A 20,232-nucleotide genomic window follows, 5' to 3' on the forward strand; every position below is an offset into this window, starting at 1 on the left:
TTCGAGCCAGCACCGCCATTCAATGCGATCATGGCTGATCACTCTCAATCAGTACCCCGTTCCTGCCTTCTCCCCATACCCCCTCACTCCGCTATCCTTAAGAGCTCTATCCAGCTCTCTCTTGAAAGCATCCAACGAACTGGCCTCCACTGCCTTCTGAGGCAGAGAATTCCACACCTTCACCACCCTCTGACTGAAAAAGTTCTTCCACATCTCCGTTCTAAATGGCCTACCCCTTATTCTTAAACTGTGGCCCCTTGTTCTGGATTCCCCCAACATTGGGAACATGTTATCTGCCTCTAATGTGTCCAATCCCCTAATTATCTTATATGTTTCAATAAGATCCCCCCTCATCCTTCTAAATTCCAGTGTATACAAGCCCAATCGCTCCAGCCTTTCAACATACGACAGTCCCGCCATTCCGGGAATTAACCTAGTGAACCTACGCTGCACGCCCTCCATAGCAAGAATATCCTTCCTCAAATTTGGAGACCAAAACTGCACACAGTACTCCAGGTGCGGTCTCACCAGGGCCCGGTACAACTTTAGAAGGACCTTTTTGCTCCTATACTCAACTCCTCTTGTTACGAAGGCCAACATTCCATTGGCTTTCTTCACTGCCTGCTGTACCTGCATGCTTCCTTTCATTGACTGATGCACTAGGACACCCAGATCTCGTTGAACTCCCCCTCCTCCTAACTTGACACCATTCAGATAATAATCTGCCTTTCTATTCTTACTTCCAAAGTGAATAACCTCACACTTATCTACATTAAACTGCATCTGCCATGTATCCGCCCACTCACACAACCTGTCCAAGTCACCCTGCAGCCTTATTGCATCTTCCTCACAATTCACACTACCCCCCAACTTAGTATCATCTGCAAATTTGCTAATGTCAAGTCAAGTCAAGTCAATTTTATTTGTATAGCACATTTAAAAACAACCCAGGTTGACCAAAGTGCTGTACATCTGATTAGGTTCCAATAGAAAAAAAATGAAAACATACAGTAGCACGCAAACAGTTCACAGCGCCTCCTCAATGAGCCTCAAACGCTAGGGAGTAGAAATAGGTTTTGAGCCTGGACTTAAAGGAGTCGATGGAGGGGGCAGTTCTGATGGGGAGAGGGATGCTGTTCCACAGTCTAGGAGCTGCAACCGCAAAAGTGCGGTCACCCCTGAGCTTAAGCCTAGACCGCGGGATAGTGAGTAGCCCCAAGTCGGCCGACCTGAAGGACCTGGAGTTAGAGAGGGGGGTTAGAAGATTTTTGATGTGGGGGGGGGAGTGTCCATTTAGGGCTTTATACGTGAATAGGAGGAGCTTGAAGTTGATTCTGTACCGTACAGGGAGCCAGTGGAGAGAGGCCAGAATCGGGGTGATGTGGTCCCTTTTACGGGTACCCGTCAGGAGTCTCGCTGCGGCGTTTTGGACCAGTTGCAGGCGGGACAGGGAAGATTGGCTGATCCCAGTGTATAGGGAGTTGCAGTAGTCTAGGCGGGAGGAAATGAAAGCGTGAATGATTTTTTCTGTGTCGTCGAATTGGAGGAAAGGTTTGATTTTAGCTATGGTTCGAAGTTGGAAGAAGCTGGCTTTTACCACAGTGTTGACTTGCTTATCAAATTTTAATGCAGAGTCAAATATCATGCCGAGGTTTTTGACATGCGGTTTGACTAGGCAGGATAGACTTCCAAGACTGCCTGTTATCGATTTGATGGAGTCGGGGGGGGCGAATAGGATGACCTCAGACTTGCTCTCATTTAATTGGAGGAAGTTCTGTGCCATCCAACATTTTATGTCCTCAAGGCAGTGTAAGAGGCTGTTTAAATTTGAGGATAAATTTGTGAATGGTTATGGAATTGGGAGCTATGGGGAACTGGCACAGGGGGCAGATGAGGCCTGGGGAAGATCAGCCATAGCTATTAAAGTGCAAGTTTGGTGAAACTAAGCGGTTTACTCCTGCTCCTCTTTGCTCTTACAGTGTTGAGTTATAGATGGAAAGAGGCCCTCTGGCCCAACATGTCCATGCCGATAAGATGCCCCGTCTAAGCTACTCCCATTCACTTGCATTTGGCCCATGTCTCTAAATCTTTCCTCTCTGAAGAAGGGTCTTGACCTGAAACGTCACGCATTCATTATCTCCAGGGATGACCCGCTGGGTTACTCCAGCATTGTGTGTCTATCCGAGTATCTGTTCAAATGTCTTTTAAATGTTGTATGTTCTCTTACATCTTATAAATATGACCAGTAGGGGGCAGTGCTGTGACCAGAGGGGAGAGCTGTGACCAGCAGGGGGCAGAGCTGTCACCAGCAGAGGGGGAGGAGAGTGATCAGCAGCAGCAGTTCTGCGACCAGCAGCGGGCAGTTCTGCGACCAGCAGCGGGCAGTTCTGCGACCAGCAGGGGGCAGTTCTGCGACCAGCAGCGGGCAGTGCTGCGACCAGCAGGGGGCAGAGCTGTGACCAGCAGGGTCAGTGCTGTGACCAGCAGGGGAGAGCTGTGACCAGTAGGGTCAGTGCTGTGACCAGCAGGGTCAGTGCTGTGATCAGCAGGGGAGACCTGTGACCAGCAGGGGAGAGCTGTGACCAGCATGGTCAGTGCTGTGACCAGCAGGGTCAGTGCTGTGACCAGCAGGGGAGAGCTGTGACCAGCAGGGTCAGTGCTGTGATCAGCAGGGGAGACCTGTGACCAGCAGGGGTGTGCTGTGACCAGTAGGGTCAGTGCTGTGACCAGCAGGGTCAGTGCTGTGACCAGCAGGGTCAGTGCTGTAACCAGCAGGATCAGTTCTGTGACCAGCAGGGTCAGTGCTGTGACCAGCAGGGGGCAGAGCTGTAACCAGCAGGTGGAGAGGAGAGTGATGCTTTCTCCAGGTTTACAAACCCATTGTAATCTCCACTGATGTCAGCCCTGTTCTCATTTGCATGGGTCTGTAATTCAATCCCTTACCATTTCTGCCTCTCCAATCACCCTCCCATCTACGCCTCCCTTTATTACAAAGCTTCCTGTTATTCCTCCTGCAGTGTGTTACAGTTAATACTGCTCCTTCCTTTGTCCCGCCCCCCCTGACATCAGTCTGAAGAAGGGTCTCGACCCGAAACGTCACCCATTCCTTCTCTCCCGAGATGCTGCCCGACCTGCTGAGTTACTCCAGCATTTTGTGAATAAATCGATTTGTACCAGCATCTGCAGTTATTTTCTTATAATACTGCTCCTTTGTTGCACCTTGGAATGCTTTATGTCAGAGTTGCTATAGAAATGCTTGCTGTTGTTGCAGAGCCTGCAATGTCCTTAGATCCTTTTGTGTTTCCATTTCTCATTCTTCTTTGTCCGTATAGCGACCTTCAAAGCACGCTGCAGTGGATTCCTGTGAAAGCGTGTGTTCCAAAATCTATTGATTCCAGATCAGTTCTTGCAGTCTGAATGGGAGCAAATGTGACCCCATTGTATAGAAAGCCGAGTGAGGAGGGAATGACAGAGAAGGTTAACGACCCGAAACGTCACCTATTCCTTCTCTCCAGAGATGCTGTCTGACCTGCTGAGTTACTCCAGCTTTTTGTGTCTATCTTCGGTTTAAACCAACATCTGCAGTTCCTTCCTACATGACTTATCTGTTCAGTTTCTTGAGAATGAGGAACTTCCTTCCTCTCTGGCTTTGTGGGTTCTGAGGTCGCCCATGAGACCAATGAGGGAACCACAGAGCCTACCACAGATCGGTCTAAGTGTCTTTTAAATGTAATTGTATCTGCCTCGACCACTTTCTCTGGCAGCTCATTCCATAAACCCTGCTCCCTTTTTGTGAAAGAGTTGCCTCTTGGGTCTGTTTTAAATGTTTCCCTTCTCACCTTAAACTTACTCTCTGGGGTTTTAGACTTTCCTACCCTAGGGAAGACACTGTGGCTGCTCACCCCAGCTGTGCCCCTCATAATTTTGCATACCTCTATAAAGTCTCTCTCAACCACCTATGTTCCAGGAGAAAATGACACAGCCTATTAAATCCTCCAGACCTGGACATCCTGTTGAATCTTTTTGGCATTCTTTCCACTTTAATGACATCCTTCCTGTACAAGGCCAACCAGACTGTACACAGTACTACAAAAGTGCCTTTCCCAATGTCTTACACAGCTATAATATGGAGTCCCAACCTCTGTACTCATCACCCATTAGGTTAATTGGCTGTGTTGTAAATGCCCATGGTGTGCAGGTGAGTGGGAGTGGGAATAAAAGTGGGTTTCTGTCAGAAGTTATGAGAATGTTGGGGAAATAAATGGGATTAATGAAGGATTAGTGCAGATGGGTGCTTGCTGCCCAGACCTGATCGGTCAAAGGACCTGTTTCCATGTTGAGTGATTTTGACTCTAAAAGAATGCTATTAATCAATGTTCATCTGGGAATTGATGCTATTAATATACCGAGGATATAATGTCGTCTAGTACTCCAAAATACGTTGTCTAATACACTTATGGGAGATGGTTAATATTCCAAAGCAGCTTCAACCACTTACTATTCTGACAGTATACTTTATCCATTAATACTTCTGTGCATAATACAGAATATGTACAGAAGTATTAATGATTTATACAGAAATTATCCATGCTGTCTATTTATACTCTACTGGGCCTGGAAATTCTTGAGCGCTTTGAAAGATTACATTCCTTCGTGTAACACACAAGAATTGTTGAGCCACAAATTGTGAGCTCCTTGTTTTAATGATCTAACTCAACTGATGTTGACTCTGGGCATTATTAAAAGTAGCCTGTTTAATGACTGTAGACTAATGGGCCTGCGGTTTGAATAGATTCCTATATTTGTAGCCCCATCTATGAGTGGTCTCGGTATGTAAATGACGGATATTATCGAGGACACATCTGATAACGGACTGCTCTGGATTTCTGTTGACTGAGACCGCTCAGAGTTGTGGGCAAGGAAAAGATTTCCCATTGCCTCTGATGCTTACTTAAAGCTGTAACTGTTCTCACAACACTCTCTCTATTAGACTAAGTGACCAAACACTTACGCTCTAGTGTCAAGAACGGGGTTAGGAGGGAGAGATACATCAGCCACGATTGAATGGCAGTGTAAACTTGATAGGCCGAATGGCCTACTTCTGCTCCTATCACTTATTAACATGAATTATCCACATAGGGCTGCTGGATCTCCCGGTTGCAAACCATATTACCTTCCCTTCCCATTCCCAAACCGACCTTTCTAAACAATATACACAGTACTGGAGTAACTCAGCCTGACCCCCTGAGTCACTCCAGCACTTTGTTTTTTTGCTCAAGATTCCAGCATCTGTAATTCCTTGTGTCCGACCTTTTTAACCTGGGCTTCCACCGTTGCCAGAATACAGACACACACAAGCTGGAGGAACATCACTTCATATTCCACTTGGGTAGTTTATAACCCAACGGTGTGAACATTGAATTCTCCAATTTCAAGTAATCCCCCCACCTCCTCTCGCATTCTGATACCAGTCCAGACCACCCTTGTCCCCACACATTTCCCTCATTATCTCCCCAGTCGCTGCTCTTTCCCTTTCTTTGTACATTCACCTCCATCCCTGAGTCCCCCATTTCCATTTTTCCCCTGCTCTTTCCCTCCCCCTACCCCACCTCTGCCAACCCACATCCATTGCTTACGTTTTACATTTCAGTCCTCTTCTCTCATTATCTGTCACCCTTGTGGAAGGGATAAGGGTATGATAGTCATCCACATTTTTGTGGACCGTGCTTTTGCTAAGAAGGTCTGGATGAGTCTTGGCTGAGGTTCAACAGGAGGCCCTGATCTCCGGGCTGTTCCCAGGGCTCTACACTGAGACACACATCAGCAATTGGGCAGATGGTATGGCTGTCTGTGGTGGGGCATTTAAACAGGCCGGGAGCGGGATGAATGTGGTGCTGATGTCTAGACTGTGGTGCTGGTGCTGAAGAGCTGATGTCTAGACTGGGGTTGAGGGGCCTAGGGGGAGAGAATTTACCTGTCTTCTACTCCTGTTCCTAGATGTGGGAAAGCAGCGAGGGTGAGATTTCCCGGGATTTGCTGTACACTGAGGACCTCGATAGCCCTGCGGATGAACTGGTGTATTCCATCAGGCCTCCATCCAATGGACACGTGGCACTGAAGTCATCGCTGGACGACAGCATCCTGCAGTTTACCCAGGCCGAGGTCAATGCCGGGCAGGTCACCTTCATGCACCACGGTAAGGCCACTCTGAGCTAATGCAACTGTCTACCCCATCAACACCCTCTCACCCAGCCAAAGGCTGGCAGTGATGGGACAGAGACGGGTGGTGGGCACAGAGGTCCCACCATTCAAGTACACTGCGAGGGTTGGCAAGCAGAGTGTCAAATCAGGGTGTGATACAAAGTGTGGGAAGGAACCTTCTCTGCAGAGATGCTGTCTGTCCCGCTGAGTTACTCCAGCATGTTGTGTTTATCTTTGGTGTATAACCAGCATCTGCAGTTCCTTCCTGCTCATTAGATCTGTAGTATTGTATATGGGTCTGATTTATCAGCGGTGCTAACCGTGACAGTGACTCTGCTTAAGCAATCCTTGCCGACCCAGCAAACCCTTTTGCTTTATTAGACTGATTCCTATTGACAAAGGTCCAATTGTCCACCCATGTCCCAAACCCAACCATTCAACACCCTCTCATGCCCACTTCAATCATGATTGAATCAAAATTGTGAGCCAAGGCAACCTCCCCTTTCTCAGTCCTAACCAAGACGCACCTGTGCAACCTCACCTTTTCTTCCCAACTCCCCTCTCCCTTCCCCTCAGACTACGTCCTCCTCTCCCGACACAACTCTGCCTCTCTCCACACAATACCCTTTCCGCCGATCCTCCCTCCCATCCTCCCTCTGGTGCTCTCTTCTCTCTGGGTCTTAACCTCAAGGAGCGCAAAAACACTTTACTTCTGAAGCTCAGATCAATAGGTTGGGATTAATCGAGTAGAAAATGCCAAATGGAAGCTACTTCATGGATAAAGTGAATGTTCACACTTTTCCCAGGAAAAAAGATTCTAAAACTAGAGGGCACAAGCTAAAGGTGAGAGGGGAGAAATTTAAGAGGGACTTTTTACATGGCTGGTAGTTTTTATTTGGAATGAGCTGCCAGAGGAAGCTATTGAAGTGTATACAATTACAGGTTGTGATAGCCTGGCTGGTCTCGCTGGTGTCTGTAAAAGACATTGGAACAGATATATGGATAGGAAAGGTTTACAGAGATATGGGCCAAATGCAGGCAAATTGGACTAGGCTAGTATGCCAACTCTGATGCCATGCGCAAGGTGGGCTGAAGGGCCTGTTTCCATGCTGTACAGCTTTATGACTTTATGACTCATTGCAGCACCACAAGTGGGCATGGAAACAGGAAACTGGTGCAAGTAAATAGCATATTCTAAACTGCTTTCCAACCCTCCTGTGTCTCTCAGGGTCATCATCGTCCAGAGGGTTCCACTTTCAGGTGTCTGATGGGATTAACCACACACCCAGCCACTTCTTCAAAGTCAGGGCCAGATCCCTCAATATTCAGATCAAAACCGAGGAGCCTCTGGTTATTTATCCAGGTAAGAGCAAGGGTGACTGGTGTGGGTTGACTTATCCAGGTAAGAGCAAGGGTGACTGGTGTGGGTTGACTTATCCAGGTAAGAGCAAGGGTGACTGGTGTGGGTTGCATCAGACTCTGGACTCCGGGTCTCTTGCCCTCACTCCGCTGCTCCAGGACCCGGAGGGAAGCGAGGCGTGAGACTCTAGTCGTGTGGCTCAGTGTTCAGCTCCGCCCTGAGGTGTGGCGCGGTGGGGTGGGAACCGGTGCATGATGTCAGTGGCTTGGTGAATGCAGACAGAGTGAATGGCTCAGACATGGGACGGAGTGGAGATGGAGCTGCCATGAATGATCACTCTTCCTTTCATTTCACCCACTCACCAGGGACACGCCAGCCCATTACAACCCGGCACCTAAAGACAAGAACCAATGATGACAGCAGAGCGATCCTCTACACGGTTGTGACCCCTCCTGCTTTGGGGCAACTGATCACAGTTGACACGGCCAGGAATGTGACTAGGATCACTTCCAGCTTCACTGAGGAAGACGTGAGTTAAATTTCATTCTGCGTTGATTCCTTGGAGAAGGGTGCTGGAGAGATTTCCAGCTGGCAGCTGAGCTTTGAGCACAGACCCAGCTCCTCTGGAGTTCGGTGCAATCCCAGAGTCTTTGGTCGGCGTGACTGTGGGTGCGGACGGATGCAAGCTGAGCAGTGATGCAGTTCTGCTCACACTCACGACCAATGCCACAGGGCAGGGGAATGTGGTGCAGGAAAGCTCAGAGTATGGACAGTGATGACACGTTGACGGTTGGCACTGGGAAAGTCATCCAGTCTAGATGGGAAATGTCAAACTGAAAAGCTGAAATTGCAAATGCTGTCATTCTAAACTAAAATATAGAAAATGCTGACAATAGTCGGTTGGACAGCCTCTATGTTTAGTTTAGTTTACTATTGTCACATGTACCGAAGTACAGTGAAATGCTTTTGTTGTGTGCTACCTAGTCTATAGACTACAGCCGTCCACAGTGCACAGATAAAGGATAAAGGGTACAACATCGAGTGCAAGACAAAGTCCTATTAAACAGAGTTCAAAGGTCTCCAATGAAATAGATGGGAGGTCAGGACTGCACTCTAGCTGATGAGAGGACGGTTCAGATGCCCAATGACAGCTGTGACGAAACTGTCCCAGAAGAGAGAAACAAAGTCAATGTTTCAGGAAAATGATCCTTCATCAGAAGTTGCCTTTGGAAGCATCCAATCTTGTGGAGATTGCACAGCCTTCATTCCAGTTGCCCAGAGCTCCATGGAATTAGGAATGCTGCTCGCGTTACCGTGCACAATGGGAACAAGTTCATCAGAAAACATCAGGTGCCCTGTGATGGGGAAAAGATCAACAATCTCAGGCAAAGTTCATCGTTACTTGGAAAAATAGCAATAGAAGATGGCTGCCTTTGTGAATGAAAACTAAAACATATTTAATTAACTTGTGTTCTTTGTTTCAAGGAGAAGATTGATAAGGGTGGTGTGGCTAATGTTGTACATGTGGTATTTTAATATGCATGGGATAAGGAGCAACAAAACATCAGCATAGGTGAAGCCATGTGATTGTGGAGACTGTATTAGATACAGTATTAGCTAGGGGATGGAAAGCAGAGAGAATAGTGGCAAGCAGTATTGATTTGGACCTGAGAGATATATTGTTCCCCTGGAATTGATATTGTGGTACTGTCATTTTGATGTATCGTACTGTCATAAACTAAACTTGACAGGGCATGAGTACAAACTTTGTATAGGTCACAAAATGAATAGTGAGAGCAATCACAGACTACATAATACAGACAGACTGGTGAAAGTGTGGACATGGGCCAAGTGCTGTTTAATGTGGGGAAGTTAGTGGAGGGCAATATTAACTGTTAAAAGTTGATACAGGAAGCTGGACGTAATAAACTAGGGCTTCGATTTCACTGTGGCAGCACGGTGGCGCAGCGGTAGAGTTGCTGCTTTACAGCGAATGCAGCGCCGGAGACTCAGGTTCGATCCTGACTACGGGCGCCGTCTGTACGGAGTTTGTACGTTCTCCCCGTGACCTGCGTGGGTTTTCTCCGAGATCTTCGGTTTCCTCCCACACTCCAAAGACGTGCAGGTTTGTAGGTTAATTGACTGGGTAAATGTAAAAATTGTCCCTAGTTGTGTGTAGGATAGTGTTAATGTGCGGGGATCGCTGGGCGGCACGGACTCAGTGGGCCGAAGGGCCTGTTTCCGTGCTGTATCTCTAAATCTAAAAAAATCTAAAAAAATACATAAGAATGTTAGACTCATCATGGAATTGTAAAATGAGCACGGTTTGACCCCGGTTGAAGTAGGGTGTTCAATCTGGGGCCCAAGTTTCAGGCCTGTGAGGGCCTCAGATAGGGTGCAGAGGGGATTTACTGGAATGAGGCAATGGGGGCTTTGGGGATAGACTGGAGCAGCTGAGATCATTCAACGGGACCTGCATTGGAGCCATCCACATCCACCATGCCTGTTCCTGAGGCCATCAACCCAGCCAACCAGAGCATCCAGAGTTGAACGAGCCTATGGCTGCAAATGGGTTGATGGTGGTGTAACTCTCCAGTGTCAGGGGAGATGAATGACGTTCTGAAATCACATTGCTCATACTTCATGATGGAAGAACGTAATTAATATCCAGAGTGAAGATAATACCAGATTGTAGACTGCATTGTTATATCTCCAATCAGAGGGAAATGACCCAGACAAATCCAGCCTACAGATTCAGTCATAAGTTTCAAATGGAAATTATAGAAATACCTGAAGGGTATTCAAGACTCTGGGAAGAGTGACGGAATCGGACTAATGGAGAGCAGAAATTAATGTCAGAATGTTCTCCCGTGCTGTTCTGCAGAGACTGGTCCCTGAGGAAAAACTACTTGGCACAGCAGTGAACGCCTGACAGGACCTTCAGCAGAGTGCAGGGGGAAACAAGACAAGGAAGATATCAGATAAATTCACTTTGAAGATTGGCGTTCTGGTTTAATGGGTTGTTGCTGAAGTGTAACAGTGTCAGGGGAGATGAATGAGGTTCTGAAATCACATTGCTCATACTTCATGATGGAAGAATGTAATTAATATCCAGAGTGAAGATAACGGCAGATTGTAGACTGCATTGTTATATCTCCAACCAGAGGGAAATGAATGAGCACCATTACCTGACCTGTCAGATTATTGTGAAACTCATTCACACACTGCTCACTGAGCGATTCTCTTCAAAGTTCCTTTAACTGTTCAGGTCCTAGATGATAAAATGTCTACGCTAAGCCACCTCTCACAGAACAGCTACAGGGTAATGCATAAAGAGTCAAAAATCTCAGTTAATGCTCCTGCACTTGTGTCTGTGTTTGACCAATCAATTAATAGACACTGCATAATAGACACTGCATAAACTCATGAAGAGAACAGATAGAGTGAATGCATAGTCTTTTCCCAGGATAGCAAATCAAGAATCAGAGGACGTAGATTTAAGGTGAGAGGGGAAAGATTTAATTGGAACCTGATGGGCAACCTTTTCACAGAGGGTGGTGGGTCAATGCAATGAGCTACCATTAAAGGTAGTTGAAGCAGGTACTGAAATAGCATTTAAAATACATTTGAATGGGTCCATGAGTAGGAGAGATTTAGAGGGATATGGGCCAAGCACGATCAGGTGGGACTAGTGTAGGTGGAGCATCTTGATGGTCATGGGCAAGTTGGGCCAAAGCACCTGTTTCCATGCTGTATGACTCTATGAAATGGTTTGTAATCATCCTCTGTCAGTGGAGGAGTTACAGAGTTGGGGTGAGTAACCCCAACCTTGGTGTACACAGCCTCCTCCCCAGGATCACCAAGCCCTCCCTCCACCATTCGAGAAGGGAGAGCTCGGGGGTTCACTTGACGGTCTGCAATCAGATTTTAACTTGCTCTACTTTCCTGAATGCTGATTACTCTTGGGAAGTTCTTCAAACTAGGAATAATCTGGTTGAGAACAATTTAGATCACCAGCTTTATGGTGGCTTCAGAAAGTCCAAGCATGTTCAACCCAGAGCTCTCTCTTGCAATAAGATACAATGACATTCCTTGCCCTTTATGACCATGGTTATAATGATGCAAGGTTTCAAAGAATGGTTCATGCTAGCAACCAAGAACCAGGCAGCAACAGTAACCAGGTTCTGGACTGTCACCAAATCCAGACTCGTTGGTAGTGTGTTTAGGTGGTGATGGGATCTGGGTTAGTGGTGTAATGGTGCTGGGCTGTGTGATCCTCTGCAGTAAGTTCCAGAGTGAGGGAGAGTGAGCTTTGTCCACAGTATTCACAATGACCTCTCCTTCCACCCACAGCTGGAGGATGCCAACATTTTCTACCAACATGATTGGCCCAAGGAGCCCATGTGGAAGAGCCAGGATTCATTTGCGTTTACGGTCACCTCTCTGCCGGCCGTCTCGCAGAGGCACAACCTGACCCTCTGGATCTCCTTTGAAAATCGTGGGCCTGGGCAAGGCAGCCAGCTCTGGAGGAATAAAGGTAGGCACAAACAGCCCTCTCCCCATCTCCAGCTCCAGGAGATGCTCACGATATGTTTGCATGGGCATTCAGCGCTCTGGGGTACTGGGCAATCAGGGCAATTGCTCCTAGGAAGGTTTTCCAGTTGACTCATTTCTTGTCATTTCATTTTTAAAAATCTTGGCCCCAGTTTCATACAATTAAAATATCTCCAAATGCCAAGTGCAGCTGGAATACGGCAGATAAAGCAGAACCAGTTGATGTGCTATGCTCACATTTTCAGATGGTCTTTGATAAAACATTACTTCAAAGGTTATTGCAGAAAATAAAAGCTTATCAGGTACGAAGCAACACATTGGCATGAACAGGCTCATGGCATCTGGAGAGAAGGCACCAATAGGTCCCTTTGTTTGATGGGAAGATGTAATGAGTGGTGTTGAGCGAGTGGTGCCAGCACCTCAATGTTTACAACTAACATGATGATCTGAAGGAGTGGTGACAAATCTGAAATTGTCCCTATTGGAAGGAAAAATGGAAGTGTTGTGAATTGCCAAGTTCTGAGACGCAGAGGTCCCGCCTGTCTGTATGCAAGATTCACCAAACATTGATATATAGAGTTTGCGAGTAATCAGGAAAGCTCAGTGCATTTATTGCAAAGGGAATTGAATACAAAAGTAAGGAGGTTGCTCTTCAGTTATACAGCGCACCATGAGACCACATCTGGGGTATTGTGTACAATATTAATCTCCTTATTAAGGAAGGTTTTTAAAGCAATGGAAGCAGTTCAGAGAAGATATTCCTAGACTAATACCAGGAATGGAAAGATTGCATAATGAGAACTAGTTGGATAGACCAGGGGTGTATCCACCGGCATTCAGAGGAGGTGACTTGAACGTGGAGGTGGAGTTACTGTCAAAGCAGCCATGATGTATGAAATGGAAGGGCAGGCTGGAGGGGTGAAGTTCACCTGTTCACCTGTTCTATCTCAGTAATCTCTTCATCCCCAAATTCCTGTTTCTTATTTTGCTGATGTTACTTGCTGCTGCTTACAACTTGTGATCTGCTGAGCCACGGTGATGGCAATGGCAAGATATCGCCACAGGATTTTCACCATATTCTGATTTTCAGTAAAACTCTGACACTTGGCAACAAATATTGTCAAACATAATAAATGTAGAAAAATTAAAACAGAAAATGCTGAAAGCACAGTTTTTGTGGAGGAGTAAACACAGTGAACATTGTGAATGATGATCAGTGATGCACTGAAAGCAGTGAGATGCTGGCTCCATCCACTCTGTTCAGTTTAATTAATCAGAACTGTTTCACCTCAACACCTACACATCACAATGCACTGCCTTCCCCCTCTCATCCCCTCTCGATTCCTGCATCCAGTTTGGCTCCAGTTGGATGTCATGATAATCTGCAGGACATGACTTGTGAAACAGTCAGGAGGAGTGAATGAATAATTTCCAGCGTGCCAGTAATGATGGGGCTATTGTGAATGTCGTGCAGTTTACAGAGAGAAAGTCCCAACCTCAAAACTAAATGACATCAACAAAGTAATGCTTCTGGTCAGAGATGGTGTGTGTGTGTAGAATCATTGCTCCTCCAGCCCATTTCTGGCGGTCAACCTTTCTGCTTTGACTTCTTCTCTACTTGCTGGAGTGATAGGCCGACAAATCAGAGCAGCACAGTCGTTGAGGAGTTGCTGAGATTGCAGTTGTGCATAGATGCTCAGGGGTCTTGAGCAACAGGTTGTAGATACAGGTGTGAGAGAGCAGAACAAATGTACAAAGGCTCTGAGGCTGTGTTGGTTAGTGAGTGGAGCAGATGGCAGCAGCATTGGAAGGCACAGTGATGGCTGAAGCAGAGAATGTCAGAACCTTGAAGTGGACCGGCTCATGGTGGACAGGCACTGGCATGACATGGTGGACAGGCACTGGCATGACATGATCGACAGGTGCTGGCCCACATGGTGGACAGGCACTGACCCGCATGGTGGACGGGCACTGGCATGACATGGTGGACAGGCACTGGCATGACATGGTGGACAGGCGCTGGCATGACATGGTGGACAGGCACTGACCCGCATGGTGGACAGGCACTGGCATGACATGGTGGACAGGCACTGGCATGACATGATCGACAGGTGCTGGCCCGCATGGTGGACAGGCACTGGCATGACATGGTGGACAGGCACTGGCATGACATGGTGGACAGGCACTGGCATGACATGGAGGACAGGCACTGGCATGACATGGTGGACATACGCTGGCCCACAAGGCCCGGGCAGATGAGTTGTCTCCAGCTGCACAATCAACAATGTGTCTTTCTTTCTTCTCCAGGCCTTACGTTGCCTCAAGGTCAAAATGCCACCATTGACCGGTCTGCACTGGACGCCTCCAACCTTCTGGCCTCAGTGCCCATGCCCGGCCGCTCCCGCTACGAGGTGGTGTTTGAGGTGACCGCTCAGCCTGTCCAGGGGTTTCTCTCATTGGCCAGTGTCAGGAGAGTGCGGCACTTCACACAGTCTGACTTGTTGGTGTCCACACTGGAGTACACACACTACCAGTCAGGGGCACTGGAGGACAGCTTCACCTTCCGAGCCCGCTTGGGTCCAAGGAGAAAGAGGCTGTCGCGGCCTGGAGATGCCATCGTTATTTCTGAGCGTTTTAACATCACGGTGGTGCCGGTGAAAGGGTATCCGCCACGGATTGTCACCACGGGACCTGCCCTCCGTGCTCCACAGGGCTCCCGCTTGGTGCTGTCTCCTGACCACATACGCTCAGTAGACCCGGACAACACGCCAGAAGAAATCCAGTATGTAATTGTCGCAGGGCCAGACAATGGCTTCTTTGTGCATCTGGCTAACAGCAACATGGCCATAACACAGTTCACACAGGCGGATGTCAATGCTGGCACTGTGCTGTTCCAAGCAGTGGGCCCGCCAGCCACCAGCACTGTCAACTTCACGGTCTCCGATGGGATACACTCAGCGGCCAGGGGGTCTGTCACTGTTGAGGTTGTGCCAGCCACTGTCAGCATGATCCACAGCAAAGAGGCTGTACTCCTGCAGGGGGAACCTGCAACACCCATAACCAGAGAGCAGCTTCTGGTAGAGACCGGGGCAAACGGAGGAACCCTCTACAGAATAACCCGGCCGCCAAGGCACGGCCAGGTGACGATGAACCAGGCTGTGGTGACGGAGTTTTTGCAGAAGCAGATTGACAGTGGGGAAGTGAAGTACCGGCTGATGGACCTATCTGTTTACCAGGACAGCTTCCAGGTTTGGGCACTGAGCCGTAAGGGCAACTTGTCAGGCACGGTGAACATCACAGTGTGGCCACTGGTGAGAGTGGCCCCACATCTGCAGTGGCCCAGAGGTACCACCGTTTTGATCGATACGGATGTTTTGGATGCAAGTGAACTGGGCAATAAGACCCAAAGCATTCCCACCTTCCACATCACCCAACAGCCCAGAGCTGGGAAACTCATCAAGGTGCACACACAGAATGGCACACAAAGTCTTCTGGGCAATAACTTCACCCAGACCGACCTGGAAGACAGAAGCATTGCCATGGAAGTCTTTGATTCCGGTGAGGCTGAACTGTTCCCAGAGTCGGATAGCTTCCAGTTTCTCTTAAAGGCTGATGGAGTGCCACCAGGCAGAGGAGCTTTAGAGTTCCGGACGGTGGCGTACCGACCCGATCACCATTACAATGCTACACTGCTCAACCTCTCGTCCCTGAGTAGCACAAAGGCACCAAACTCCAGCAGCAGTCCGTCAACCCAGGATGGAGGAGAGATGGACCTGGATTACCCAACGGTGACGTGGAGCCCCTTTGGAAGTAATGAGCATACATGGGGGAGCGTAGCTACAGAGTTCCAACCCACAGCAGTCAATGAGACAGCTCCTTCTGCAGGCAGCAATCTAATCATCATCATCATTGCTGTCATCCTTGTTGTTTTGCTGTTGCTGATTTTTATAGTGATTGTGATCTGCGTTACCAAACGCCACAAGATGGGAAAGCACAATGTGCAAGCCCCTCCGTCCAAGCCCAGGAATGGTGCAGTGGAGAAAGAGACCTTCAGGCAAACCGATCATGTCCAGTCCGTGCCTCTGGTGAATGTCCGGCCTCTGAATGGTGCAGAGCTACGGTCCAACAACGGCCATGGTAACCCTGAGGTGAAGCAGGTTTGCCAGGCCAGCAACCCCAAAGTGAAAACCAATCACTACTGGGTATGATCCCGGGCCCAGTCTCCTCCTCACCCTCCCAGCTCAAGAAGGTGCTTCAAACCAGTCACAGAACACACACCATCACATCATAACTGCACCTTATCAGCCCGGGACAGGAAGGTTCCCACTGTATCTGCAGGATTACACCACAGTAGAGATGGTTCAGCCCCAGCTGAAAGAAAGTCTTCTGCACTGGATAGCATTCTGCTGCATCTGACCGCCCCTTGCAGGGTAACGGACCATTCTGCAAACCAATGCCTCAGTAGTTGCCAGACTTCACCTGTTCCACATTTAAAAAATTGAAATAACTGACTTTAAAAAAATGAATATATTGAAATAATCTTTATTCCAATTTCAAGCAAGCTCTCGGAGATGCTGCCTTATTGAGGTGCTGCTCCTGTTGGTGACGATGGACTGGTGGTCAGCTTGTGTTGGGATTTTGGCCGTGTTTGTTGTATGCTGCAACAGGGTTAATAAAAGTTTGTGACTTAGTGGGACAGTGCTCCAGTTCAGAATGTTTTCCACCGTGGCCAAGATTTACAGAATGACAACAACTATTTCCTTTGGAGTTAAACGCTTGCAGGGCTTCAGAGTGGTGGCTGTGTTGGTTTTGATCATTTCTTTGTGTTTTCTGGCTTGTTTCATGTGTTGTAGTTTCCAATCCTACTGGCGTTTGGTTCTGGATTCTTGATTCCCTCTAGTCCTGCCCTGTTCCCGAGTAGCAGCTGTGGTAACACACAATGTGTGGTTCAGCCTTCTTGAGACACATGGTTTGCTTGCTCGGAACTGTTGACCACCCAACAATCCTGACCTAAACCAGCTGACTGGTTAGCTTCAGTTAAACTATTCCAACACTCTCCTGGCAATCCACAGCCTTCATCTTTCCTCCTACTGTAGCAACTCCAACCTGCCTCTGCCTAGTACCCCTCATTCCTTCCACTCCACCACAGTCACCTGACCTGCTGTGGAATTCCTTCCTTCCTTTCAAAAATATCTCTGTTTGAAATTAAATCTCCTCCTTGTTGTTATGTCCTTTTGCTGGCTGTGTTCCCCTGGATGGCACCTCGGGTCTGGAGGTTGCGTGATGATCACCCATCCCTAGGCTCTGGGAACATGAGCCACACACAGTTGTGCCTCTGCCCACCACAGAGGGAATGGGCCACCGCAGGCTGATGCATCTTGGAGCTGGTGCTGAGGCCTGGATGCCTGGATGTCTCACGGCAAGTCCGCCCCGACCAGTGATCACCCCAACACTAGCACTATCCTACACACTAGGGACAATTTATATATTTTTTACCAAAGCCAATTAACCTACAAACCTGTACGTCTTTGGCGTGTAGGAGGAAACCGGAGCACCCGGAGAAAATCTACGGCATCACAGGGAGAGCGTACAAACTCCGTACAGACAGCACCCTTACTCTGGATCGAACCCGGGTCTCTGGTGCTGTAAGGCAGCAAGTCTACCGCTGCAACACCATGCCACCCAGTATTTAATGGTACCGTACCTCTGTGTAAATATTGCTGCATTATGACTGTGAATGCCTTTCAAAAGTTTCCCTTGCCTTGACGTAATAAAACAATCTGAGTGTTACATTCTTTGAACAGAATGCATCTTACTGTTAGTTTGGCATCTGCATTCTGATGTCAGTGCAACCAGAGAGAATGCAAGATTGGGCCTAAAACCTTGTACTCTTGTGTATGGACTCAGAGACGTCTACTGGCTAATGCTCTTGTATTTAGTATGATTGTGCCTAATGTATCGCAGAATTGTCACCGAACTGACGCAAAAAAAGAATGTCACTGTACTTGGGTGTAGGTGACAATAAGGTCCATTGAACTGGAACATTGGTGTGTGAACGAGTGGGGGAGGGGGTGTGCCAGTGTAATCCCAGTCCTGACTCTGCCTCACACCACGTTACAGCCCAGCAGAGACGGCTTCAGCTCTCGTTGTTCATCAGAAGAAAGGTACGGACTCACCATTCAGGCCCCCGCCCACCGGAGTGAGGAGAGATTGCCTTTTGCTGTTGATGTTGGCGTATTATTGTCACCAAGATACATCGAAGAACCTTTGTTTACGTGCTATCTAATCAGAAAATACAAAGCACGAATATAAAGCCAAACTCAGGTACCACCCGTAGAGCAAAGAGAAACAGGGTGCAGAATGTAGTTTTCAGCCTGATGGCGTTACTATTCGCAATGAGGGAGATTGGGAAATCGGGCCTGTCCTTCATCATATGGAACTCTGGAAACAGAGGGGAGGAAGCTGTTCCTGAGTCTGGGGCTGGGCCTCCAGCGACCACCCCCATCCTCTGACTATACCCCTGCTCCATCGTGTGACCCCCCTCCCCTCCCCACCCCGCCATGTAAACGGCCTGCAACCCACTCCCCATGCTCTGTCCATTCCCCGGCTGCATTGTGTGAGCCCCCCCGCCCCATCCTCCGACCACCTCCCTACCCCATCGTGCACCCCCCCCCCCCGCTCCAGCCTGTGACCCCCCCCTATATCGTGCACCCCCCCCCCCCCCGCTCCAGCCTGTGACCCCCCCTATATCGTGTGCTTCCTCCCCCCACCGTGTGAACCCCGGCTGTGGCTCACTGCCGTCAGTGGGAATTCCCTGAAACGCTGGAACTGTGCCAAGCCAGCTTTGCCTGCCGGGCAAATCAGAGCGGCAATCACTCACTCTCCATGTGAAAATGTTAAAATTAACCCGTTAAAAGACATGCGCTGCTGAGAGCTCAGTTTGTTGAGGTTGATAGGAATCGTTCAGAAAAACCAACTAAAATTCAAAGCCCAGGGAAAACTTTTATATAAATCTATCTCCTGTCCTCACCTGAAATGTTATCAAGTGCAACTGATGATGCTGCTGGCGGATGTGTGCAGTTCTGGTGAATCTTGTGTCTGCTCCTTACAATGTTTGTGGGCTTCGCCCGGACCATCTGACGAGACTGGTCCCTTCACACTAACACTGAAGGAGTAGGCACACACAGGCATTGTCGGCAACTGTCAGACTCCAGTATTGTGTGTCTACCTTCGGTGTAAACCAGCATCTGCAGTTCCTTCCTACACATTCCTTCTTTCCAATGATGCTGCATGTCCCTCTGAGTTACTCCAGCATTTTGTATCTCTTAGACACATTATCAGTGTTGGGCAGGATACGTTGTTCTTGTCCCAGTACAGAGTTTAGTTTAGTTTATTGTCACATGTACTGAGGTACAGTGAAAAGCTTTTGTTGCATGCGGTGCTGGCTCGAAGTGCCGAATGGCCTACTCCTCAGCAGAATCAATCAGCAGAAAGAGAATACGTGATTCCAATCGAGCCGTCCACAGTGTACAGTTACATGATAAGGGAATGACGTTTAGTGCAAGGTAAAGCCAGCAAAGTCCGATCAAAGATATTCTGAGGGTCACCAGATAGGTAGATAGTAGTTCAGCATGTTCTCTGGTTGTGGTCGGATGCTTCAGTTGCCTGAGAGCGTCTCTCAGCAACTCTGTCAAAGAAACAAGCAACGTCCCAGTTGAAACAAGCAACTGCAGGAGCTGGTCTACACTGAAGATAGACACAAAATGCTGGACTAACTCAGTGGGACAGGCAGCATCTCTGGAGAGAAGGAACGAGGGACGTTTTGGGTCGAGACCCTTCTCCAGTCTGAAGAAGGGTCTCGAAAAGTTACCCATTTCTTCTGCCCAGTGATGTTGCCTGTCCAGCTGAGTTACTCCCGCATTTTGTGTCTATCTTCAGTGTAAACCAGCACCTGCAGTTCCTTCCTACACGTTTCTGGGTGTGATGGGCACCAGGGCCAGTCTGTCCCCTGCAATCACTGCATCTCCACAGCGACTGTGACTCCTCACTATTCCAAGCGATGCACCCCAAGGTTCCTGCACGCAGCACCACAACCACTTTCCATGCGAATTTCCCTA

At 48.3% G+C, this 20,232-nt stretch overlaps 1 protein-coding gene across 1 annotated transcript in view; it reads left to right on the forward strand.

Moving 5' to 3' along the window:
- Positions 1-16,979, forward strand: part of LOC144610852 (chondroitin sulfate proteoglycan 4-like) — a 91,470-nt gene extending 74,491 nt beyond the window's left edge. The window contains exons 8-12 of the mRNA XM_078429823.1: positions 5,998-6,196; positions 7,430-7,564; positions 7,927-8,090; positions 11,915-12,098; positions 14,423-16,979. Coding sequence (XP_078285949.1) covers positions 5,998-6,196; positions 7,430-7,564; positions 7,927-8,090; positions 11,915-12,098; positions 14,423-16,323 — 2,583 coding nt within the window. The 3' untranslated portion in view covers positions 16,324-16,979. The remainder of the gene's footprint in view (positions 1-5,997; positions 6,197-7,429; positions 7,565-7,926; positions 8,091-11,914; positions 12,099-14,422) is intronic.
- Positions 16,980-20,232: the final 3,253 nt, after the last annotated feature.

The sequence above is a fragment of the Rhinoraja longicauda genome, chromosome 38 (assembly GCF_053455715.1).
Source record: "Rhinoraja longicauda isolate Sanriku21f chromosome 38, sRhiLon1.1, whole genome shotgun sequence".
In the NCBI taxonomy this organism is placed as follows: Eukaryota; Metazoa; Chordata; class Chondrichthyes; order Rajiformes; family Arhynchobatidae; genus Rhinoraja; species Rhinoraja longicauda.